We start from the raw sequence: 21589 nt of genomic DNA on the forward strand, positions 1-21589 counted from the left end.
AACTCACCATTTGTTCCCGCTGATGTTGTTGTAGCTGTTGACACTGCAATGTGAGCTGAGCAATGGTCTTGTCTCGACTCCTCAGCTCCACTCTGAGCACCTGCACTTCCTTAATCAGCTCTTCCAACTGAAAAACACACACACATACAGTATACTGTAGTGGTAGCAGACTACCTCAATAGGAAACTGGAGAAAAATAAAGAATATATATATACAGCATATCCAATCAATCACTGCTATAAACTTGAGATAAAGTTTCCTACCTGAGATGCAGTGCTATTGTCTTCAATCTCTTCAGGAACATCCGCTGGAGGGTCGGTATCCTCGAGCTGGAAACAAACACACACACACACACACACACACACACAGAGTACACAGTGAGCTGGATCAATGACAATTGCCTTAGGCATGCCTCAAGAGCAATATTTCGCTAGAAGAACTTTACTCTATAGCATATATACTCTGCTGACCCTGAACTGTCAGCCACAAATGTTAGATACCTGAGGCAGAGCTGAGAGTTTTTTTGAACATTCAATACATTTATTTCATCGAGGATAAAGCATGTCTGCAGAGGCTGCTTAAATAAGTACTTGTGTATTTTTTTTTCAAAGCAAATCCAGATTTCATCTTTCATTGACAGAATATTCAGTGCAGCACTCTAATTACATTCTTTAATTATTTTACCTATTACTGTTTGATTAAAGGTGCTAAATGCAAGATTAGAAGCATTTCTATTGCCTCCACATGGCGCTCAACATGGTGACGGCTGACCCGGTGGCTCGCAAATGCTTGGAAGTTTGACTAATTATAAAATTCATTAAATTTAATTTTGTGGAAAATGATCAAATTGTTGTTGATAAATAATTCAGTCAACTACTTAAAATATAAATTTAATTTCAACACTACATGCCACCTGCTCCTTATTCAGGTCAGGTAGATTAATTCAGTTGGAACCAGCATGTCTGGATGTCTGACTGTTAGCACAATAAAGCACAGACAAGGCTGCAGGCTCATTTTACAGGCGCTGCCTTGAGCTCCACATCATACCAAAAAAAATACAATTACGAACAGAGTTACTAATGGGCCGACAGAAATATTTTCCCTCTTGAGGCTATACAGCACAATGAACACATCTGAAGGAGACACTTGAATTAAATCCAAACGCAAATACCGCTTTTTATGCTGTAGATGGTAAATTGAGTCGAGGCATTCAAGATAATTTCATTTTACAGAGTGTGCAGTGTGAAGTGCTTGCGCCTCTGTGCATTTCGGCGATTTCAAAGACGGGGTTGTGTGTGTTGTAGGAGCGTGGGTTTTGTGTGTTCATCTCATATGCAAGAGCACATTTCTATAGCTGACATCTGTTATTTATCTCCTCTTCTTCCCTGTCTCTTCCTTCCATTTAACGGATTTCTCAGACTGACAAACTGACAGAGAAAGATCTATTAAGTGATCAGTTTCACACAAGCACAGATATATACATACAGTATACACTGTATGCATGCAAACATACAATAACACGTGCACAACACAAATCACATACTGTGCATTTAAAGAGAAGGAGGTCCAGAGCATCTAATAACTTCTAATAACTAACAACTAACAACTAACAACAACTAACTAACTAAGACTTCCCTATCTCTTAACCTATAAACATCTGTCTTTCTTTGTTTATATACTATATACAGGGCAGCAGCACTGTGTGATGACAGGATTTATTAAACCGATGTAATTAAATATTTAAAAAGGAACCACAATAAAAATTAAAACTGACTTAGTTCAGTTTTGTCAGAAAATGTCATGTCTCTCATGCTGAACACCTGAGGACAATGATGTGGTGTACTCCTGGCAAACTTAAAGACACAATGATTTAGATTTTCCTAAAAAACAATGTAGCCTATAGACTCATACAAAAATGTACCCTCTCAATTATCACTTCTGACCCACTAGAAAAGTGTCGTGGTGTCTGTATCTGCAGAGACACTGTCCTCTGCCTGGATTTTCTTTGTTTTGCTGTGCTCCAGACGTTTTTAGGGGTCAACCTCTATAAAAACGTAGCGCCCAGGTGCCAGATAGTAAGCACGCATTCAAGAGGAAGCTATGAAAATGCGCCGAACAAACAGCACCGAAAAATTGTGTGTGTGTGAAGGGTGAATCTGGGGTTGGCTTTCACCCGCTGGCGAGCATCCTAACCCTAACTGCGGTCAGGGGGCGGGCGACGGGGCCAACTTTTAATGCTGTGTTAACAAACCAGTGGGCAACCTCCTGGTATGAAAAGTGAAGCCAATGCAGGAGTGCCTTAAACTTGCAGTCTTTCTAATGGCCAGCAGGGGGCAACTCATCTGGTCTACTTCTTGATTTATTACCTCAGTAAACATTGTAAACATGAGTTTATGCTCTCAATCGCTAGTTTCAAGTCTTCTTCAATACAGCATGATGTTCATTTAGTAAATTATGGTCCCATTTAGAGTCAGATAGACCATAAAGCAGGGTATGCTTTAGGGTGTGGCAACCTTGTGATTGACAGGACGCTACCAAGGCACTGAAAGTTAACTGTAACATTTTGGTCACCTGAAAATGTCTTATTCAGTGTTTGGTTGTACTAAGCTCCACCCTCTCGTGTCACTTCTGGTTGTAAAAGACCAAGATGGCGATGGACAAAACCAAGATAGCGACGACCGAAAATGCTGAACTCAAGGCTTCAAAACCGTAGTCCACAAACCAATGGGTGACGTCACGGTGACTAAGTCCACTTCTTATATACAGTCTATGTTACAATCTGACAAATCCTACTCATTGTGCCTTTAAGAATATTATTCAAACTAACCTTCTATCAAATTCAAATAAAGCTGCATTTAATAAACAAAACTGCAGCTGAAGTCAAACCCAAAATCCAGACAGTTTACAGTATGTGGCCTCATTATAAGACCAAAATAAAAGCCTGGGATTGACAACATGATCAGCGTGTGATTTGTAAGGGTGATGCCACAGCCTTAGAATAATGACAAACATATAAGAGTCAGTGAGTTTTCAGTCACTGGACAAATGCAGACATAACTGAACACATATCTGTGTTTGTTTATGTGAGTGTGTCTGTGCGTGTACCTACCTAGCATGTGTATGTCTTTGTATGTGTATGTGTATGTGTTGTCATCCTGTAGAACTGTATTCACGCATGCATATGTGCAAGAATGTGCAAGTTTTGGTACATGCAAGCGTGTGGATCGAACCTGTAGCAACGTTTTGAGTCTGAGCAGCTGGTTCTTGAGCGAGCTGCAGTCCTGAGTCGCGTGTTCGAGTGTGAGTTCATCCAGCATCGCCATGTAGCCATGCTGCCTGCCTTCAGAGGGGACGGGCCGCGAAGAGATCCTCGAAGCCTTGAAACCATCGTAGTGCTGGACGACATGGGCCCTGAGAAAGAGACAAAAAGCCAGAGTGAGAAACAGTCACAGAGAGACAAAAAAGCAGAATAATGATTTATTTTGTACTTCTTTTCCGGCAACATTTTTGAATCTTTCAGTCCTAACCAACCTGCTATCATTGTAGAAGTGATCAGGTCCACTCCAGCGTTGGTGTCTACGCCGCTGCCCCTGCCGACCGGCCCTCTCTGAGCGCTCAAAGTGAGACATCCTGTCAGCGTCTACATACAGTAGGAAGAATTTAGAGCCCAGTTAGTCAGAGTAAAGAAACTTGTGTATGTCAGAAACATGAGAGGATTCAAGGGAGCGATAAAAGAGCATATACACTGTGCTATCTGACCTGAAATGTATAAAGCCAGTGTTTGGGATACTGTATGCTGTAGTTGCAGCATAGATGCAAAGAATAAAAGTTCAAGAAAATCACTTCTGTATCTGCTATTATTTGTTGAAGAGGATGAAGCAGTATTGTGCAAAGGTTAGAATTTATTTTTCTCTATTTTCTCTGCCAGTATCTGTCTTTCACTACCAATACACAGGTACACACACACACAAAAAATATCCTATCTTGTGGTAATGAAAACTGCTGTGTACATTTCAGATACTCTATTCTAGAATATCTGCATATAAATCATGATCTGATCCACCGATCTGATCTCTCTCAACTGTCTCCGCTATCAAATGCGAACACACACACGCAGTGACGGACCATTTTCATTTCCAAGAAGGTAAAAGGACACAGCATTTGGCAACGCTCAATAGCATATAACTGTGAAATGAAGCGGGACCGCAACAAAATTGACAACTAACAGAGCGCGACCCCCCAGGAAATCAAAAGGACCCCTGACTTTCTATATTCCAGATAGTCTTCAGACTGAGAGAAAAGGGAGAAAGAGAGAAAGAAAAAAGAGAAATGTTGGCAGATTGAATGAGCCAATCCAAGGAAAGCAGCAGTGGTGGTTTAAATACTTTACCCTGAGTGTCACCACATAGCACAGGAGGAGACGGTCTGCTTCATTCTGAACTGTTACATTCCAGGAAACTTCAGCGCTCCCAGTAACTTCTTTTCAGCTAAGAAAAAGTCCTCTAAAAAGTAATATATTCCAACTTGGGAAAAAAAAAAACATCCACAAAGGCAGAGGAACTCACACGGAGAGTGGAGAGAAATGACTCCTTGTCCAGTCAGCTTGGTGAGCAGTTAAAGGGCCAGAGAGAGAAAGTCAACCAAGCTCCCACCCTGCCTGGCTCTGTCTTTGTTGACAGCTTTGTTTTTCTGGGAACTCCCTAGGAACTTGAGCTGGGAAGAAATGACTGTGGTGGTGGTGGTGGTGGTGAGAGACCAGCTGTGGCAGGCAAGGGAGAAAAGCAAAGGCCTCTCTCCTGTCACGGGACCCGACAACTGGATGAAACTTCTACCCTTCCCCTTTTCTACTCCCCTTCTCCTCTTCCTGTTGTGTGGCAGAGTCGGGGTGTCTTTGGGAGGGAGGGAACACCCTTCCCTATCCCGTATCTCAGGGCCTGCCCCATGGGCTGGGTCTAACTGGACTCGTCTTACTTTCACTCTGACGCTCATGACACCGGCTCTAGCCATGACATAGAGCGCTATAAATATGGCCGCATCCCGAAAAGGAGTAGGAAGGGATGACGCTCTAAATCACATTCCTCTGGAGTGAACATTCCTCTCCCTCTCTGTCTCCTTCTCTCAAAAACAAGGAGATCACTGTTTACAGACTAGAGAACAATATCAGGGGTGTAAAGCTGCCTCAGTAATGTATGCCCTTTTTTGGGGGGTAAAAGGTTCCCAGTAAATGTCCCGAGTTTTAATTTAGACCCTGGTCCCTGCGGTCGAAACACAAAGTCCCTCAAAAGGCTCTTAGTTCCTGGAGAAAGTTCCTGCGGTGGAAACACCGCAGCTTCAGACTTTATGGTCATTTTGGAGGATGCAATTTATATCAGTGAGGGTAGACTAAATATTAGAAACGGCATAACAGAATACAATTGAACAACACAACAATCTACAGCCTCCAATATGGCCATAAAGTTGAATCAACACCTCTCTAAAACACTTCCAACAAAAGCTGAACATTATGGCCTTGATAGGATTTACTGCAGAGCTGTTGCAGTGTGTAGTAGATTGCAAAGTATACCTTATAAACTGGCAACTGTGGACCATTAAAGGACCAATATGTTATATATTTATTGTAATAAATCATAAAATGACCATGATACGTCATCAGAGGTTAAGGAAACATGCTGAATTGAAATACTGGCTTCTCCGACAACAATGCTACAACCAGTATGTTCTCCTTTGAAATTTCTATTCTGGTCCAGAACGTCTGTTTTTGTTTTGGATCTGTGTGATCCCATCCACTGCCCATTTCAACACCCTGTTAACACATATCAAATAAATTGGCATGCAAACACAGTCTTCTGCAGCCGTGGAAGCAAACTAATGAACTGTATCAACAGAGATAACAGAACATTAGATTCTGCCAGACCTGAAAAGCCTGGGCACATCTCTCTGTGGTCCGTGTGCAGCTGGGTTATCAAGGCAGCCAGTATTTGAGACGCACAGCCAGTGAAGTGATTCTGACTACTGCTGTTTCCTTTAAAACTACTGCATTAAAGCAGGGGTAGGCAGAATGTTTTTGGCATCATTGGGCAAAAATTCCATAATAACCTTTCAGCATATTGTAATTCAAGTGTTTTGAGAGAAAACTAGACTTCTGCACCTCTTCATGGCTCTGGTTTAAGGCTTTAGACGGGAGACTTTGGCCAATCACAGGTCATTTCAGAGAGAGAGCGTTCCTATTGGCTGTTCATTCAACGGAGGCAGCTGTCAATCACTCGCAAACTCCAATCAAACGGTCAAACTAGGCAGCGCTGATCAAATATGAATTAATATTCTGTTACTGTAATGCCTATTTCTTGTCTCAAATGTTTTCAGAAACATCTTGTAGTGTATTGTTTAGCTGTAAAATGAGAAAGTTTGCTCCGGCTGGTGGGCGGTGCTTGGTATTTCTTCAACAGATCTCAACATAGCTGCCGGGTCATGAACTTTCTCATTTTACAGCTAAACAGTACACTAAATATCGTGTCAGAAAACATTTTACACGATAAATAGACATTACAGTCACAAAATATTGATTCATTTTTCATTAGCGCTGCCTAGTTTGACTGTTTGATCGGACTTCGCGAGTGATTGACAGCTGATCAGAGACGGCAAGGCTCCAGCTCGGCTCTGATTGGTTGTTTTCCTCCAGTCTGTGAAATCTTGCAGATGCATTTAGGAGCACCGGAGGACACCGGAGGACACCGGAGGACACCGGAGGACACCGGAGGACACCGGAGGACACCGAAGGACACAGAGGCACATGATTTTTTTCAGATTACCTGTCTCATGCTCTACTGTCAGGATATAGTAACTGTTTTATAAAAATAACTTTTTTAAATCGTATTTGCTCCAATCTTGCCTACTGCTGCTTTAAACACATTAGCCATGAATATAGGGCGGGCTTCAGGACTGACAAGGGAAAATTCACTTCATTATGTTTCATGACAAGTGAGGTGAATATTCTTCAACCCTTCTTTCCCTGCCTCCTCTCATGTACGTGACACACACTATCCAATGAATCCATAATAACGTCGTCAACACTATTATTCTGTGGTAATAGTGTGACCTGATTACCTTAAACACCTACAAAGAAGCTGTTTTACTCAATTCTGATGAGATAATTGATTACATTTACAAAATGAAACAGAGATAAAGAAAACTCCTCAGACTACAATAGGTGTGATATCAAGATGGGAGTGGGTGGTGTTTTGAAGAAGAGTGAGCTATTAAACGTATCATTCTAACACTGTTGTCAAGGCAATCAAATGTAAACTCCTACTGCTCCTACTAAGCCTTTCATGTGCACTCTGTGGATGCGCTGCTACCATACTCAAGTGCGTGTGCATCTGTTCATATAAACAGAGCCAGACAGCTGGCTGAATACTGCTCCAACTCAGCTGCCTACCTGTCAAGTTCACGGCCAGTTGCGTGGCAGTGGTGGAGTTGTGATTAAATAACTCCTCAGCAACCAAATATTAAAAGAGTAACAGCACATAATAGACAACAATGTGTCCATTAAAGATTTTTAATGGATGTTGCAGAGGCAACTCTTCGCCTAAGGCAAGGCAGGATTCAATTTATTCAGCCCATTATATGCCATAAAGGGACATTGCTGGAAATAGAAAGCTCAGACCTTGGTAATGCATTAATTTACAACTATGATCAGAACAGTTTTGCTGGAGGTTTCCACTTATACGAAAATAATGGACAACCTTCAGCCAATGAAACCGAAGCATTTGTCTTGGCCATGGAATAACCTCGCAAATTTAAATCCTCTGTCGGATAACTGCAATTAATTTGTGTGTGTTTGTGTGTGAATGTGTGTGAGTGTGTGTGTGTGTGTGTGTGTGTGTGTGCTGACCATGCAAGCCATCCTCTGGGAGGTCCACATCCAGCATGAGGTCATCATCGTCCAACTCTCCAGTTCCCGGAGGGTCCAGGTTGTTCAGGATATCCTGAGAACCACAGAAGTCACAGGTAACTATCACTTCATTGGAAGGCATTAGATAACATTACAGGCACATTATGAGTGCATTAGAGTCATTATGTCATTTTGCTTCAGGGCAAGAGTGTTTTTTGTTCTGAGACCAACTGCTGGGAGAGAAATATCTCGACACCAGGGGCCAGATCCGTGTAACTCTGCGTAGATTCAGAAACAAAACCAAAAAAACACACCATGCAGAGAAGCACAGATATACAGACGCAGTCTTTGCAAGCATATTTTTGAGTCAGACATCATTTTGGAATTGTGTTCATGCACATAAACCGAAGTCCCAATCGTCCAATTAGCCAGGAATGGATTTTCACATAAGTCTAGTTTTGACATAAATCAGCATCCTTCTGTCCTTGGTCTGGCATTAGCAATGTCTTCCAACAGCACTACAGCAGCTTTATTGTTGTTACTAACCCGTATTTTATTATGAGATATAGAAACCTTCACATTTTAGCACAAAAAACTTTAACTGATGCTGTGACATATAGTATTCTTATTCATTCTTTACTGTGAAATTTAGGTGGTTATTAGGGCTGTCAAAGTTAATGAGATAATAACGCGTTAATGCAGATTTGTTTTAACGCCACTAATTTCTTTAACACATTAACACAACTTGCGATTTTTAGATTGTAGCGGAATCAGATTTAAAGCTAGAGAGAAGATACTGAAATCATATGAAACTACAAAAACCTATGAATCCATTGGTACCAATCATGTCATATTAGCTTGTTGAGAAGGAGGCTAAATAATGCTCCAAACTTTAGCTACATTTTGGGGGGAAAAACTGGCATGGCCATTTTCAAAGAGGACCTTGACCTCTGACCTCAAGATATGTGAATGAAAATGGGTTCTATGGGTACCCACGAGTCTCCCCTTTACAGACATGCCCACTTTATGATAATCACATGCAATTTGGGGGCAAGTCATAGTCAAGTCAGCGCACTGACACACTGACAGCTGTTGTTGCCTGTTGGGCTGCAGTTTGCCATGTTATGATTTGAGCATATTTTTATGCTGAATGCAGTACCTGTGAGGGTTTCTGGACAATATTTGTCATTGTTTTGTGTTGTTAATTGATTTCCAATATTAAATATATACATACATATTTGCCCACTCCCATGTTGATAAGAGTATTAAATACTTGACCTTTAAGGTACATTTTGAACAGATAAAAAATGTGCAATTAATCACGATTAAATATTATATTTGCTTTAATTCTTATTCATTCTTTACTGTGAAATTTAAGTGGTTATATAAATGAACAGGAATTGAACACAAGAGCAGGAACACCTCTACAATGCAATCCAATCATTTCATAAATACCACCTTTGTGAAACTCAACGTTGTATAGAATGGAATGCCATGCTGAACTCTTGCACTTATTATGCATGGTATTTTTAATTGCATCGTGACATTCGTACATTCATTTTTTTTCTGTTATCTATTCAATAATAGTTATTTTTCATTCCCTGTAATTAATTGTTTTTGTCATTAACAATAACAATTTATGAAGCATTGTAAATTACAATTTTTTCTTTGATACTGTTTCACATGATTCTCTCACTCCAAGAGCTCAGATTATTCCATACAGCAACAGATAACCAAACAGGCTTCGGAAAAAATATCACTCAATTATGAATGATAATACAGAACACTTTGAAAAGCCAACAAAAACACTTCTCATTACAGCCTCGGAGTATGCAGTTAGTCTGACTGCTTCGCTGCTGTCTACCGAATAATTCAAAGCATACCCAAAAGCAAAGGACTGAATCAATAGTTCAAAGCTTTATTTTTCAAGGCAATTTTGTGCTTCATGAAACTAAATTGACAGGGCTTTGACTAAAAGACACAAGCATAAAATTACTCATTATAGGAAATCTCATGTGTTGCACGATAACTGGCTGGTACTCAGTGTTTCAGACTTAATGAAGAAGGAATAATGAAGGGAATTGAATAGACAACAAATATGTCTGCAGTCCTCGAAAATAATGCCAACCAAGATGTGGGTGGAATCTTTGTTTATTGAAGAGTCCATGTACAAATCAACCTCTCATCTGTTTTATTCTCTCTCACTTCCTACGTCCTCAGATTTAACTCTTTATTCTCACCCTGTTGCTCTCTTCCTTCTAACCTCCCACCTTATGAATATAAAGAGGTTAAACAAACACTCGATAAAGCAATACATTGTGATACAATTTTTAAAACATCTATTGACCCCAGTGGGAAACCTCCGGGTCTGAAAAGTGAAGCCAATGCTGAAGTGCCTTAAACATGCATTCTTTCTAATAGCCAGCAGGGGGCGACTCCTCTGGTTGAAAAAAAGAAGTCTGATTGTATAGAAGTCTATGAGAAAATTACCCTACTTCTCACTTGATTTATTACCTCAGTAAACATTGTAAACATGAGTTTTTTACTTCTTCAACACAGCATGATGTTCATTTAGTAAATTGCCGGGTTACCTTCTAGACCGCCAAAGTGCTAAAACTCAAGGCTTCAAAACCGTAGTCCACAAACCAATGGGTGACATCACAGTGACTACGTCCACTTCTTATATACAGTGTATGGTTTAAACAGAGTAATTCTACTGGGAGGGATGCTCTATTTACAGTTCTGGTGAAATGTCAGCAATATACTGACATCAGAATTGCGATCCTGTGATACAGTACTGCATTCTTCCTTGGCTCCAGACAGTTTAACTCTGGATCTCTTCAGCTGTCTGACAGTTCACCTGTGTGTGTGTGTGTGTGTGTTAAAAAGACCCTCCATACAGTACAGCAGCCAAACAACAAAAGCAGCGAAACAGCAGCAGCTGCGAGTCCCCCATCAGTGTCTACACTGGATTTTTTCAGCCCGGGTGTTTGACAAAACACACAGCTCAGTACAAAATCATACACTTGGGTGTGTAAGTGGAAAAACACTCTAAAATAGGCCTCTAAAAGCCTCTATGAACTGGTGTACAGAGCTGCAGTGGTTAAAATGAAATCGTATCAGTTCCGTCTGAAGGAGTACGCTGAAACGCATCCAGTGTAGACATCTTGTCAGACTCTGTGGGCATTATTACACATAGTTGCATCACAGTTGTCTCTAGAGTTGTGCTAAAACTTAAAATAAAGGCAGTAAATAAATGGAGTGTGATAAATCACTGAGTTTAAAAATGAATTTTGACATTTCAGGGGTCTCTTTGAGGCAGTAATGGCTGTGGGCACGAGGCTCCTCCCAAAAGCATTCTTTTTACGGAAGAGTTGTCTGTACAGTATCTGTGGCCAGAGGGGAGTGCCAATGAGGGCTAGCAGGTTGGGAGTGGGGAGGCCAATTATTTTAGAGGATATGTTGGTGATTTTCAGGAGCTTTTTTGTATTGGTGAGGGTGAGCATGGTGAAATAGCAGGTGGTGCAGTACAGGAGGATGGGCTCAATGATGCTACGATACAGAAGGAGCAGCAGGTGGGGTTTGACTGGGAGGGCTCTTAGTTTGCGGATGGCAGGGAATCTCTGTTGGCAGCGTTTACGGATGTCTCTGGTGTGGTGATCAAAGCTCAGTTTATTGTACAGGATGATGCGGAGGTACTTAAAACTCTCTACCATCTCCACTGGTTGGCCGTCGATAAAAAATGGGCCCTCCTGTATCCTTGCAGTAATTTATAACCCTATAGTTTGTTGATTGTATACAATTAGCACCAAACCACTCAATAACAGATTTTTTTTTTTTTCCTTTTTCTTCATTCCAGCAACATTCACTACTTATTCTCCATCTCTGTTTTTCATTGACAGGACATTACATTTCACACAGTCCACAGTAGTCATTAATGAGAGCAAACCACACTACGGAAAGGACCTGGGCTTAGGTTAAAGCTGCAGTAGGTAGAGCCGAGCTGGAGCCTGCCGACTCTCAGCAGCTGTCTCCGATCAAACGGTCAAACTAAAAAAGAGCTTCAAATATAAAAACTAATCAAATATGAATCAATATTCTGTTACTGCAATGCCTATTTCTAACATCAAATGTTTTCAGAAACATCTTGTAGTGTATTGTTTAACTGTAAAATGAGAAAGTTTATGACCCGGCAGCCATGTTGAGATCAGTTGAGGAAATACCAAGCACCGCCCACCAGCTGGATCAAATTTGATGTGAGAAATAGGCATTACAGTAGCAGAAGATTGATTCATATTTGATCAACGCCGCCTAGTTTGACCGTTTGATCGGAGTTCGCGAGTGATTGACAGCTGCCTCCGTTGAATGAACTGCCAATAGGAACGCTCTCTCTCTGAAATGACCTGTTACTGACCAAAGACTCCCGTCCATCTAGTAATCTCTCAGAACACTTGAATTACAATATGCTGAAAGGCTATTATGGAATTTTTGCCCAATTATGCCAAGAATATTCTGCCTACTGCAGGTTTAACAAGGCGAAAGTGAGCATGGCTCACATACACCCTCTCACCGCTTGACCCCTACTAAAGTAGGGCCAAAGGTTTTGCCGTTTTGGAACTAATGGAATTAGTCTATTGAGCACAATGTAGCTTGTTATTAGCTCACCTTCCTCAAATCACCCTGGATTAACCCCCAAAAGGCACAACTAGACCACACTGTCAACCATCATACCAAATTTGAAGTTCCTAAGTTAAATAGTTTCCGAGTTCTGCTCCGGAAACGAAAGTGTGACACGCGAACAGACGGAAGGACGGAAAGACAGACGGAAGGACGGACACGCGGAGCGCTATATACCCCGGGGTATAACTACTGAAATTACATAACAGCAAATGTTCAGTAGGAACATCCAGTGTGTCTGGCGCATTTACGTAATATCTTGCTCTGCTGATGTGTTGACGAGATGTTGAATCATTTCCTGCAATGACCCTGCACTCTGACCTCTTCCATGGAGGAGGTGGAGAAAAGCAATTCTGCTACACAACTATTGTATCATATTGTTTTTGAGTATGAGAGTTACTGAAATTCATCCTATTATGAAGAGTGTAAAAACTAAGTTGTTTAATAATGACTCCCAATAATCGCGTTGAGTTGTGGACCCTCGGATTCGACTGCGAAGTCAATATCTGCTATGAACTGTTATTAAAATGCATCTGAACAGCGGCTTTCAGCCAATTAAATGGTAGCTGTTGTGCTTGCTCTCACTAATGGGAATAATGATTTGACCTGTAGGAGTATATGAGTTTGACACATGACATGCACATTTTCGATATATCTTAGACACCCAGAGGTGCTCCGTCAATCCAAACCCTGCAGCATGAGCAGCTTTCAGAATAGTAACAACCCTGAGAGAAGGTCTTCCAACATACTCAGTTTCATGGCACACCCTCTGCTCCCACCGTAACCCAGGATGAATCTTCCAACAAGCACGGCTGGATCAAACACGGATTAAAACCTGAATCAAAAATCACTGGGAAAGTTTTGAGGCTGAACTTCTCTCTTTGACAGTTTGCCCTCAAATGACCTGAGTGTCTGCACAGCAGCGAAATAAAAGCTCATTACAGGAATCTTAATTCTACTCATTGCTTTCTTGGAGAGTATCTTTTTGGGATCTCTGGTAGACATTTGGTTTTTTCGTAGGCTGAATGTAAATTGGCATCATGGCACACAATCAGCCAAAAAAGACAAAAGCAGGCAGCTCATTTTCAGTTCTAACACCTTCAAAGAAAAGACACAAACGTCAACGTTAGGTAAGAGTGTCACATCAATACGTGCCAGGGAGGAGTCTTTAGACTGATTCTACTTGTTCTTCTCAGAAGTCTCTGTCTCTCTCTTCTCTTTTGTCTCACAAGAAGTAAGCCGCTCTTTTCAACCCCAGTACCTTTCTATTAGTTTGTAATGAAATCTCAGTTGAGCTACTGCATGAGAGAGGAGGGCTACAAATCAACATGAAACATAGTTTTTCCAGGATCATTAGTTTTCTGAAGGTCAAATACTTTCCAAAATAATGTCTTTAGAATTACTGAAATACTAGGTGATAGCTTATGCAGTGTCTTTACATAGAAATGGACTGGGTTTGGGGGTGATGTGCTCAACTGCTGTTGCTGTGTGTGTCTCCTGTGTGACATTAGCACCCCTACTCAACAGCATCATTTCTTATACTCTATATCTTGGGACCCGCTGGTGGTTTTGATGGAGGATATGTCCTCTACCCCAATCTTTTCCAGATGTCACTGTAATCCATTTGCCTGACTCATTTGCAGCTCTTGAACTAAGACCGTTTTTCAACCAAAAAGTCAATTTTCACTGTCAGATCACGATTGTTCTGCGGTTCGACTGAAGAGAGCCATTGTAAGATGTGTGAAATGCAGGATAATCCCGTACACCCACTGTAAAAGCCTTGTTGGTCTCATTGGTTTTACAGGGATAATTAGGTGTCCGCTGTGAGCTCTGAGTGTTTGAGAAATTAATGAGTGGTGGGAGACGGAACATCCAGGGGAATGACTCCAAATTACAGGTTCATAAAGGATAATACAGAATAGCAGAAAATCTTAGTTTAAATGTAGTAATCTAATTTTATATTTATTCTTCTTTTATTCTCTTCCCTTTCAACATTGGCTATAATTGGCATCCTGTCAGTATAGAGTGGGAGGGCATACGGGAGGGTAACAGTGAAATAGTATACCACAAACTGTCAACAAAAACTGGTACTGGCAAGATCTCAAATACTGACTCAAATAAATACAAAACAAAATTGAAATAAATAAATGCTTGAATAAAGGCTAGAGGAAAATATGGAGGAAAAAAAACACAAAATGATATTCCTGTATATAACGGCTCGCATGGCAAATCTGTCAAAATATGTACTTCTAGCATAATTTTTTTGATTTTCATAGCATAAGAGATGCTTTTCCGTTTTATAGCCTGTTGTGACCTGTTGCCATTTGGGAGAGTGTTTGTTCAGTCAGTGTTTGTGCAGAGTAATACAGAAGTTAGGGCTGGGCAATATATCAATATTATATCCATATTGTGATATGAGACTAGATATCATCTTAGATTTTAGATATCATCTTAGATATGGCATAAGTGTTGTCTTTTCCTGGTTTTAAAAGGCTACATTACAGAAAAGTGATGTAATCTTCTGAATTTACCAGAATGTTCTAGCTGTTCTATTATTTGCCTTTACCCACTTAGTCATTATACCCACATCACTGATGATTATTTGTGTAAATATGGTTGTGAAAGCACCAATGCTCAACCCTACAATATCATACATATATACCTACAGTATCGATATTGAGGTATTTGGTAAAAAAATATTGTGATATTTCATTTTCTCCATATCGCTGTAACCGCTTATCCTAATCAGGGTCGCGGGGGGGGGTGGAGCCGATCCCAGCTGACATTGGGCAAAGGCGGGGTACACCCTGGACAGGTCGTCAGACTATCACAGGGCTAGTGTCTGAAATGTTCCTTATTTTTATAATGAAAATTGTATACCTAAGTCGCTAGTGGGAAAAATGCTGCCTCAGTCCCCAGCGAGAGGATGCTGTAGGTCTTTGACACTTAAATTCTGTTCAAAATAAATGAAAAGAAACTGATCCTTAAGCATTTGTGTTTTTTTTCCAGCTGTACAAATGTCACATCGAACCTAAACCCGGGTATGAACCGAACTGTGACTTCTTTGTACCGTTACACCCCTACTAGAAAAATATTGCTACAAATGACAATATCCTTTCTATTAACAGTGTATTTCTGTTGTGTTATGCTATGCGAAGGCAAACATTCAGAGAACGCAACAGAAGCAATGCGGAGGAGGCACGCTGAGTGAAATTGTTTGATGGCAGCTGCAGAACAGAGCAAAGTAGAGTTAGGTAACCCTCAAATCAGCAGTATGTTTTTCCCAGCTTTATCTTTTTCCCATTTGGTTTGGTGTGTATTGTTGAGAAAATGACAACAATGTGGTTCCTTTGACATAGTGTGTACATATACAGTATATATATATATATATATATACCTTAGACATAAAACAGACTGTGTTAACACAGGAGTTTTGTTGCACTCAATGCCAAACGAGATCCATCAGATGGAGGAAATGCACCGATAGAGGAGCACTCACGCCGGTGAGTGGATCCGCTGACACGCCCCCTGAAAACATAAACAAAGGACTGTTCCTGCATTTTCATTTTGCAAGAACAACGGCTAATGAGAAAACTCCAACACTCGGCCGACCAATCATGTAACTTCAACACTCAGTCAGACTTTTGCATTTAAAGGTCTGGCCCTCTGCAGTCCAGCCAAAAATGAAAAACGGTATAGGGAGTAACTGCGTTTGCCAATTATGTAACCTCCAAAGTTGCAAATACTATAAACTATAAAGCCATTAAAAACAAAGCTCTTTAGAAAGAATACATTTTTGTGCAAGAACCAAAGGAATATTTTGTTTAAATCTGATTTGAATTCTAAAACACAATAGATGGATCTCCCTCTCTCTCCTGTCAAACTTCCGTTTTCATTCCATCTGCATAGACTTGGCTGCATGCTGAACGAAACTCTCTCTAGAAATGTGAGTTACAGTAGCTTTCCTTTCACACAAGCCGTAACAAAATGGACAGAGCTGGTACCTCTACAGATCATGAGGAAGACAAGACAAACTATCCATTAAAGACTAGTTACTGAATTACATCAGCATAATTTAAAATATCATAAGAAGCATGGAATGTAAATGAGAATACTGCGAGTTGAATTGGATCATGAAGGGTTAGAGGGATTCAACAAATGCACATGTATTATGCATTAGAATCCCGATTTTATCAAAATCATTCAATGAGTCACTTCTTCCAGTATTAATTGTCTGCCAGTGGTGATCCTTGTAAGACCTTTTTTTGACACAGTCCAAAACTAGAACATCTGGTTCTCAAGACAAACTAGTAAAAAGTTAAACCTGCCTTCTTTGTTTTGTTAAACTTCCTTTTAAACATTTAGATTTCCAGGACTTTAATCGACAACCTAGAAAATACATTTTTGTAAATCAAGTCTAAAATGAAACATTAGTTTGGAGTTTACGTTGAGAAATGTTCTCATTTATAGTAAACTAGAGCAAATGTTACTGTAAAACATTAAGATAGATTCACTGTGTGGACTGTTATGTGTAGTCAATCATGTAACTGCAATTAAAATATAGTCAGTGATATGATTATACTTAATCAACCAAATCTTGTCAGTGAAAATGGTCCTGCTTTTATGCTGCCAATCAGCTAATATATTATTACCTTGATCTCACATAGGGGCCCAATAAGCAGCCAATTTAAGATTTAAAATATGTGCGGGTCAGTTGAGAGACAGAGTGGTTAGAAAAGGCAGCACGGTAATGATCTGTGGTAAAATAATAGTCACGACTCTGGTTGGAAACTAGAGAGTCATGGCGGATAATGATGGAAGTATAGGCTGTAATTTAGGGAATGACTCACAAGTTGTGTGTTATGGTCTCTATTGAAAGCACTGAATGCACCAAAAGAGGCACACAAACAGCATTGTTTACCTTAAAGGGCCGCTGCTGCTGTCAATTTAAAAATCAAGACAAACAAAAGCAGGTGAGCTATTAAGCCTCATTAATGCAACAGCATAGCCGGTTCACTGGCAGCATGTTCCATAAATGGCTAGGCACTCTGCAGACAAAAGGCTTAAGCGCCTCACTCATTTAAACACTAATGAATTGACCCGTCTCAACCTGGCTCCACAAAAGACTGAAATTAGAGGCAAAATAAATAAATTAGGGATAAGAGGCGGTTGTAACTCTGCAGCTTTGAGGAAGCAGAGGGATGAACTAAAGGATTACAGAAACTAGGAGTTTGGTTGGAAAACAGAAGGGGGAAAGAGGAGGGGAGGCCAAATGGATAAAACACCCATAAGGAGACACAAAATACTGCTAAAATAAAGAAAATAGCAACAAAAAAAAACAGCCAAGTATCCAAGAGCAGAAGGGATCAGTTATTGTTTTATTATAGAATGCAAAAGGGAAAAATTCAGGTGTTTTCCATGCAAGGTTTCATGCTGTGAGGAGGGACACCAGGCTGTAATTCAAAGGGAAATGTATTACGTATAATTGGTAGGGGTGTAACGTTATATCAGTCTGGATCGATATATCGATTCAATGATCAACGATCCATTATATCGATGCAAAGGGAAAATATCGATACATATCGTCATCTTTAAAGGGACTCTATGCAAGATCAGAAATTGCTTGTTAACAGCGACACATGTGGCCGTTAAGTCAACAATTGAGTTCCAGTAATAAATATATACATACATTTGCATAAAGCAGCATATTTACCCACTCCCATGTTGATAAGAGTATTAAATACTTGACAAATTTCCATTTAAGGTACATTTTGAAGAGAGAAAAAATGTGTGATCTATTTGCGATTAATCACGATTAAATATTCTAATCAATTGACAGCCCTTAATGCAATACGATATAATAACCCTGCAAATGCATACTACATTTGTTGTTAATGTGATAATGTGGTTGGTGAGAATCTGCTAGAGATGGTTTGATTCTAGTTATGTTGTATTCCATTTAATCATATCTAATACTTGGTACCTCCTTGCATTGAGAGGCAATCACGGAGAGGAGACAAATTGTTGGCTGTACTTTATAATATAAAACAATCCAATAGCAACAACAAAAATAAAAAATTATAAAGCCAAACTACTAATTCCATCCTTCTGACACAGTTTCAACAAAAAATGAACATGATGAGCTTCACAGAATTTCTATGTATCGCAGAGGTATGGTACTGGATTTGAGTTCACTGCACAGGTGTTGCTGTTATTGTGTCCATCTCGATGTAAAAAGCAGAAAGCATCTATCCTACTATTTCAGCTTCAGCTTTTCCCCGTGCCCGATGCATTTATGATTGCGTGTGAGCTGCCTGACAAAAGAAAATACGTAATCTCAAATACTCCAAAATACTTAAATTGACTTCAAATAAATTGTGCCCAGGTCTACTAATGCTGTTGCACTGCATGATAAATTGCGCTGAGGCCTGGGAAACATTAACAGTCACTGAGAAGTCGCCCTCCATTTCACAATGCCAATTTTGTAAAGCTGGTACTGTACCGAGCTCCATGGTGCATCATGGGAATGTTATTATCAGCTCAGATAGCCCACTCCTTGATTTTGCACAGAGGCATACGAATGCAGATAGAGTCATACATAGCCAGAAAAATACTGGCACACACGAACCAGGAACACTACAGCAAGCACACGCACACTGTGTTGTCTTAAGGATGCACAGTGCCTCCAAGTGGACTGAGCACGCCACTGCAGTATGGTAAAGTAAACTGTTTGGAGCTGAATATCTCATCCATTCACTCTCACCAATAGGAAACAAACACAGGGGGAGTTTTGCTTACATAAATGCTATAAACACCTCTTTCTAAAGAGGAGTTTATTGATCTTTCTGCTTAGAGCCGTGATTGCATGCCTTGCCTTTTTACGTGTCATTGAGATTGGGCCTAATTACTCTGCATTTCTTTTTCTCCGGCATCTAATTCAGAGCAGGAGGCTTTACGCATGCACAAGACCAAGAAAGTAGCTTTAATGGAAAACTCCTGGCATCACGTTCAACTACGAACAACACTGTGATACACATTGTCAACTTTGGATGAATCCGAAAGAATTACAAATCATTTTGGACACAGACGCTGCTTTGTGACAGGATTATATTTGTGGTTTTCTTCTGCTCATTACGAGGAACCGTTTACTCAGTGAACACGGGAAGAATGAGTAAGAGAGAGAGAGAGAGAGAGAGAGAGAGAGAGAGAGAGAGAGAGAGAGAGAGAGAGAGAGAGAGAGAGAGAGAGAGAGAGAGAGAGAGAGAGAGAGAGAGAGAGAGAGAGAGAGACAAACAGATGGAAAGAAAATAGGAGGAAAAAGGGGTGGGATAGAAAGAGCTCAGTGCAGCCAATTACAGTAAGTGGGCTCATTTCCGTTAATCAAATAGCTCAGTTAAATATCTCAAAGGCAGACCTCCCCACAGAGCTGATCTTCACACATCAGCAATCAGTCACTAAGCCTCCCTTTCTCTTTCTGGTTCCACCCTTTTCATCTTCAGACCTTTCCCTCTCTTACAGCAAGGACTACTCCCTTCTTCTCTGACCAGAGATATTTGTACCTCAGTAAAGATGTTACTGCCCACACTACATAAGTTAAGACAACCTTGAGACCTCAAAAATAGGGGGGAATTCAAAACCACAGCGGGGGATTTAGAGGTCCTCCCCCAGAGAAATTTGAGTTTCAGAGACTTTGTTTCCTGCATTCTGGTGACTTTTAAAGAATGAAAATAACAAAATAATAAGTACACTGCAAACGCCTTTTTTTGTTCAATAGGCCTACTTTTAATTTTACTTTTAATACTCAGGAAAGAAAATGTAATAATTTGCCCCTCTGGCGTGAACTTGTGTGAATCTCTAGGCTAATATTTATCAGCTTTTCATTCAGTCGTTTTTTTTGCTCCTGCTTGAGTATTTCTTTCTCTCAGTACTCTCCATTTCTCTCTCCTTCTCTCACTCACTGAAGGCCCTTTCAGACACAAAGTGAACACGGCACCACTGATGTGCGGCGAGCACAGCTCAAACTGTGCCGCTGTGTCGCGAGCAGCTTTGCTCTGCCGGGAAAAAACATTTGGTGTAGCTCTGTTGCCGTCCAAGTGGAAACAGTAGGGATTATACACACTGTAGAGTGCCAGAAAAACATGTTGAGATAATGAAAAGAAAAAAAAACTGTGTGAAGAATTGCCATAAATCGGGAGAAATGCGGGAGAAGTGTGACCCCGGGAGGAATCCGGGAGAGGGCAACGAAAGAGTGTCCCGGGAGGGTTGGCAAGTACGTTCATAGAAAGTTAACTCACAAGCAGCAAACATGCATTCATTCATTTCTCCACAGATTTCTAGTGGTGTTAAACTTTGTTGCACTGGCCTTGGGTGGGAACGATGGCTGCTACTGATGCAATAACTGCCTCCAGTTACACTCATAAGAGACACACATTCTCTAGTTAAACACAAACTAGCAGCCTTGTGGCTGTTTTATTCTGCTAGAATAGAACAACATTGGATTTTGGCTGTACATCTCTCCAGTCATCTGCTTTTTGCACAATTATTTCAATTACAAAATTACATGATATTATCAGGTACGATAATAATAGTCTAACCTAGTTTAGAACTGCAGTCAAGTCATGTGAAGAGCATCTTGTACAACTGTTTGTGGCACATTCAGAAGAAGATGCTTCTTCTAGGACTGGTTCAAATTTTCTAATCTGTATTTGATTATTATCAAATTATGTAATTCTGTAAAGATTTAAGCAGTGTTATCTAGAATATTGTGTACATGTCTGTAGATTTAGGTGGACCACACGATGGCGAAAAACACAAGCTATAATGTGAGCTACCGTCTCCGGGCTGCTATTATGGAATGTCAATTTCAATTTGCCTTTTCAAAACGACAAACAAGTTTACCACATGATGACAGTTCAACTAATCTGCTACACAAACATGGACGCACAACACACACTCCTTAAGACATGCTGAATGACTCTTAATCAGATACACATGGCTAAAGCACGTGTGCTTGTACTGACA

At 40.4% G+C, this 21589-nt stretch overlaps 1 protein-coding gene across 4 annotated transcripts in view; it reads right to left on the reverse strand.

Moving 5' to 3' along the window:
* ccser2a (coiled-coil serine-rich protein 2a) overlaps nt 1-21589 on the reverse strand; it is a 68931-nt gene that overhangs the window by 23602 nt on the left and 23740 nt on the right. For all 4 annotated transcript variants that reach the window (XM_074646208.1, XM_074646209.1, XM_074646206.1 and 1 more), the window contains exons 4-8: nt 7892-7985; nt 3532-3640; nt 3231-3411; nt 264-329; nt 8-127 (exon numbers count right to left, since the gene is read on the reverse strand). In XM_074646208.1, coding sequence (XP_074502309.1) covers nt 8-127; nt 264-329; nt 3231-3411; nt 3532-3640; nt 7892-7985 — 570 coding nt within the window. The remainder of the gene's footprint in view (nt 1-7; nt 128-263; nt 330-3230; nt 3412-3531; nt 3641-7891; nt 7986-21589) is intronic.

Source organism: Sebastes fasciatus, chromosome 9 (genome assembly GCF_043250625.1).
Source record: "Sebastes fasciatus isolate fSebFas1 chromosome 9, fSebFas1.pri, whole genome shotgun sequence".
Classification (NCBI taxonomy): Eukaryota; Metazoa; Chordata; class Actinopteri; order Perciformes; family Sebastidae; genus Sebastes; species Sebastes fasciatus.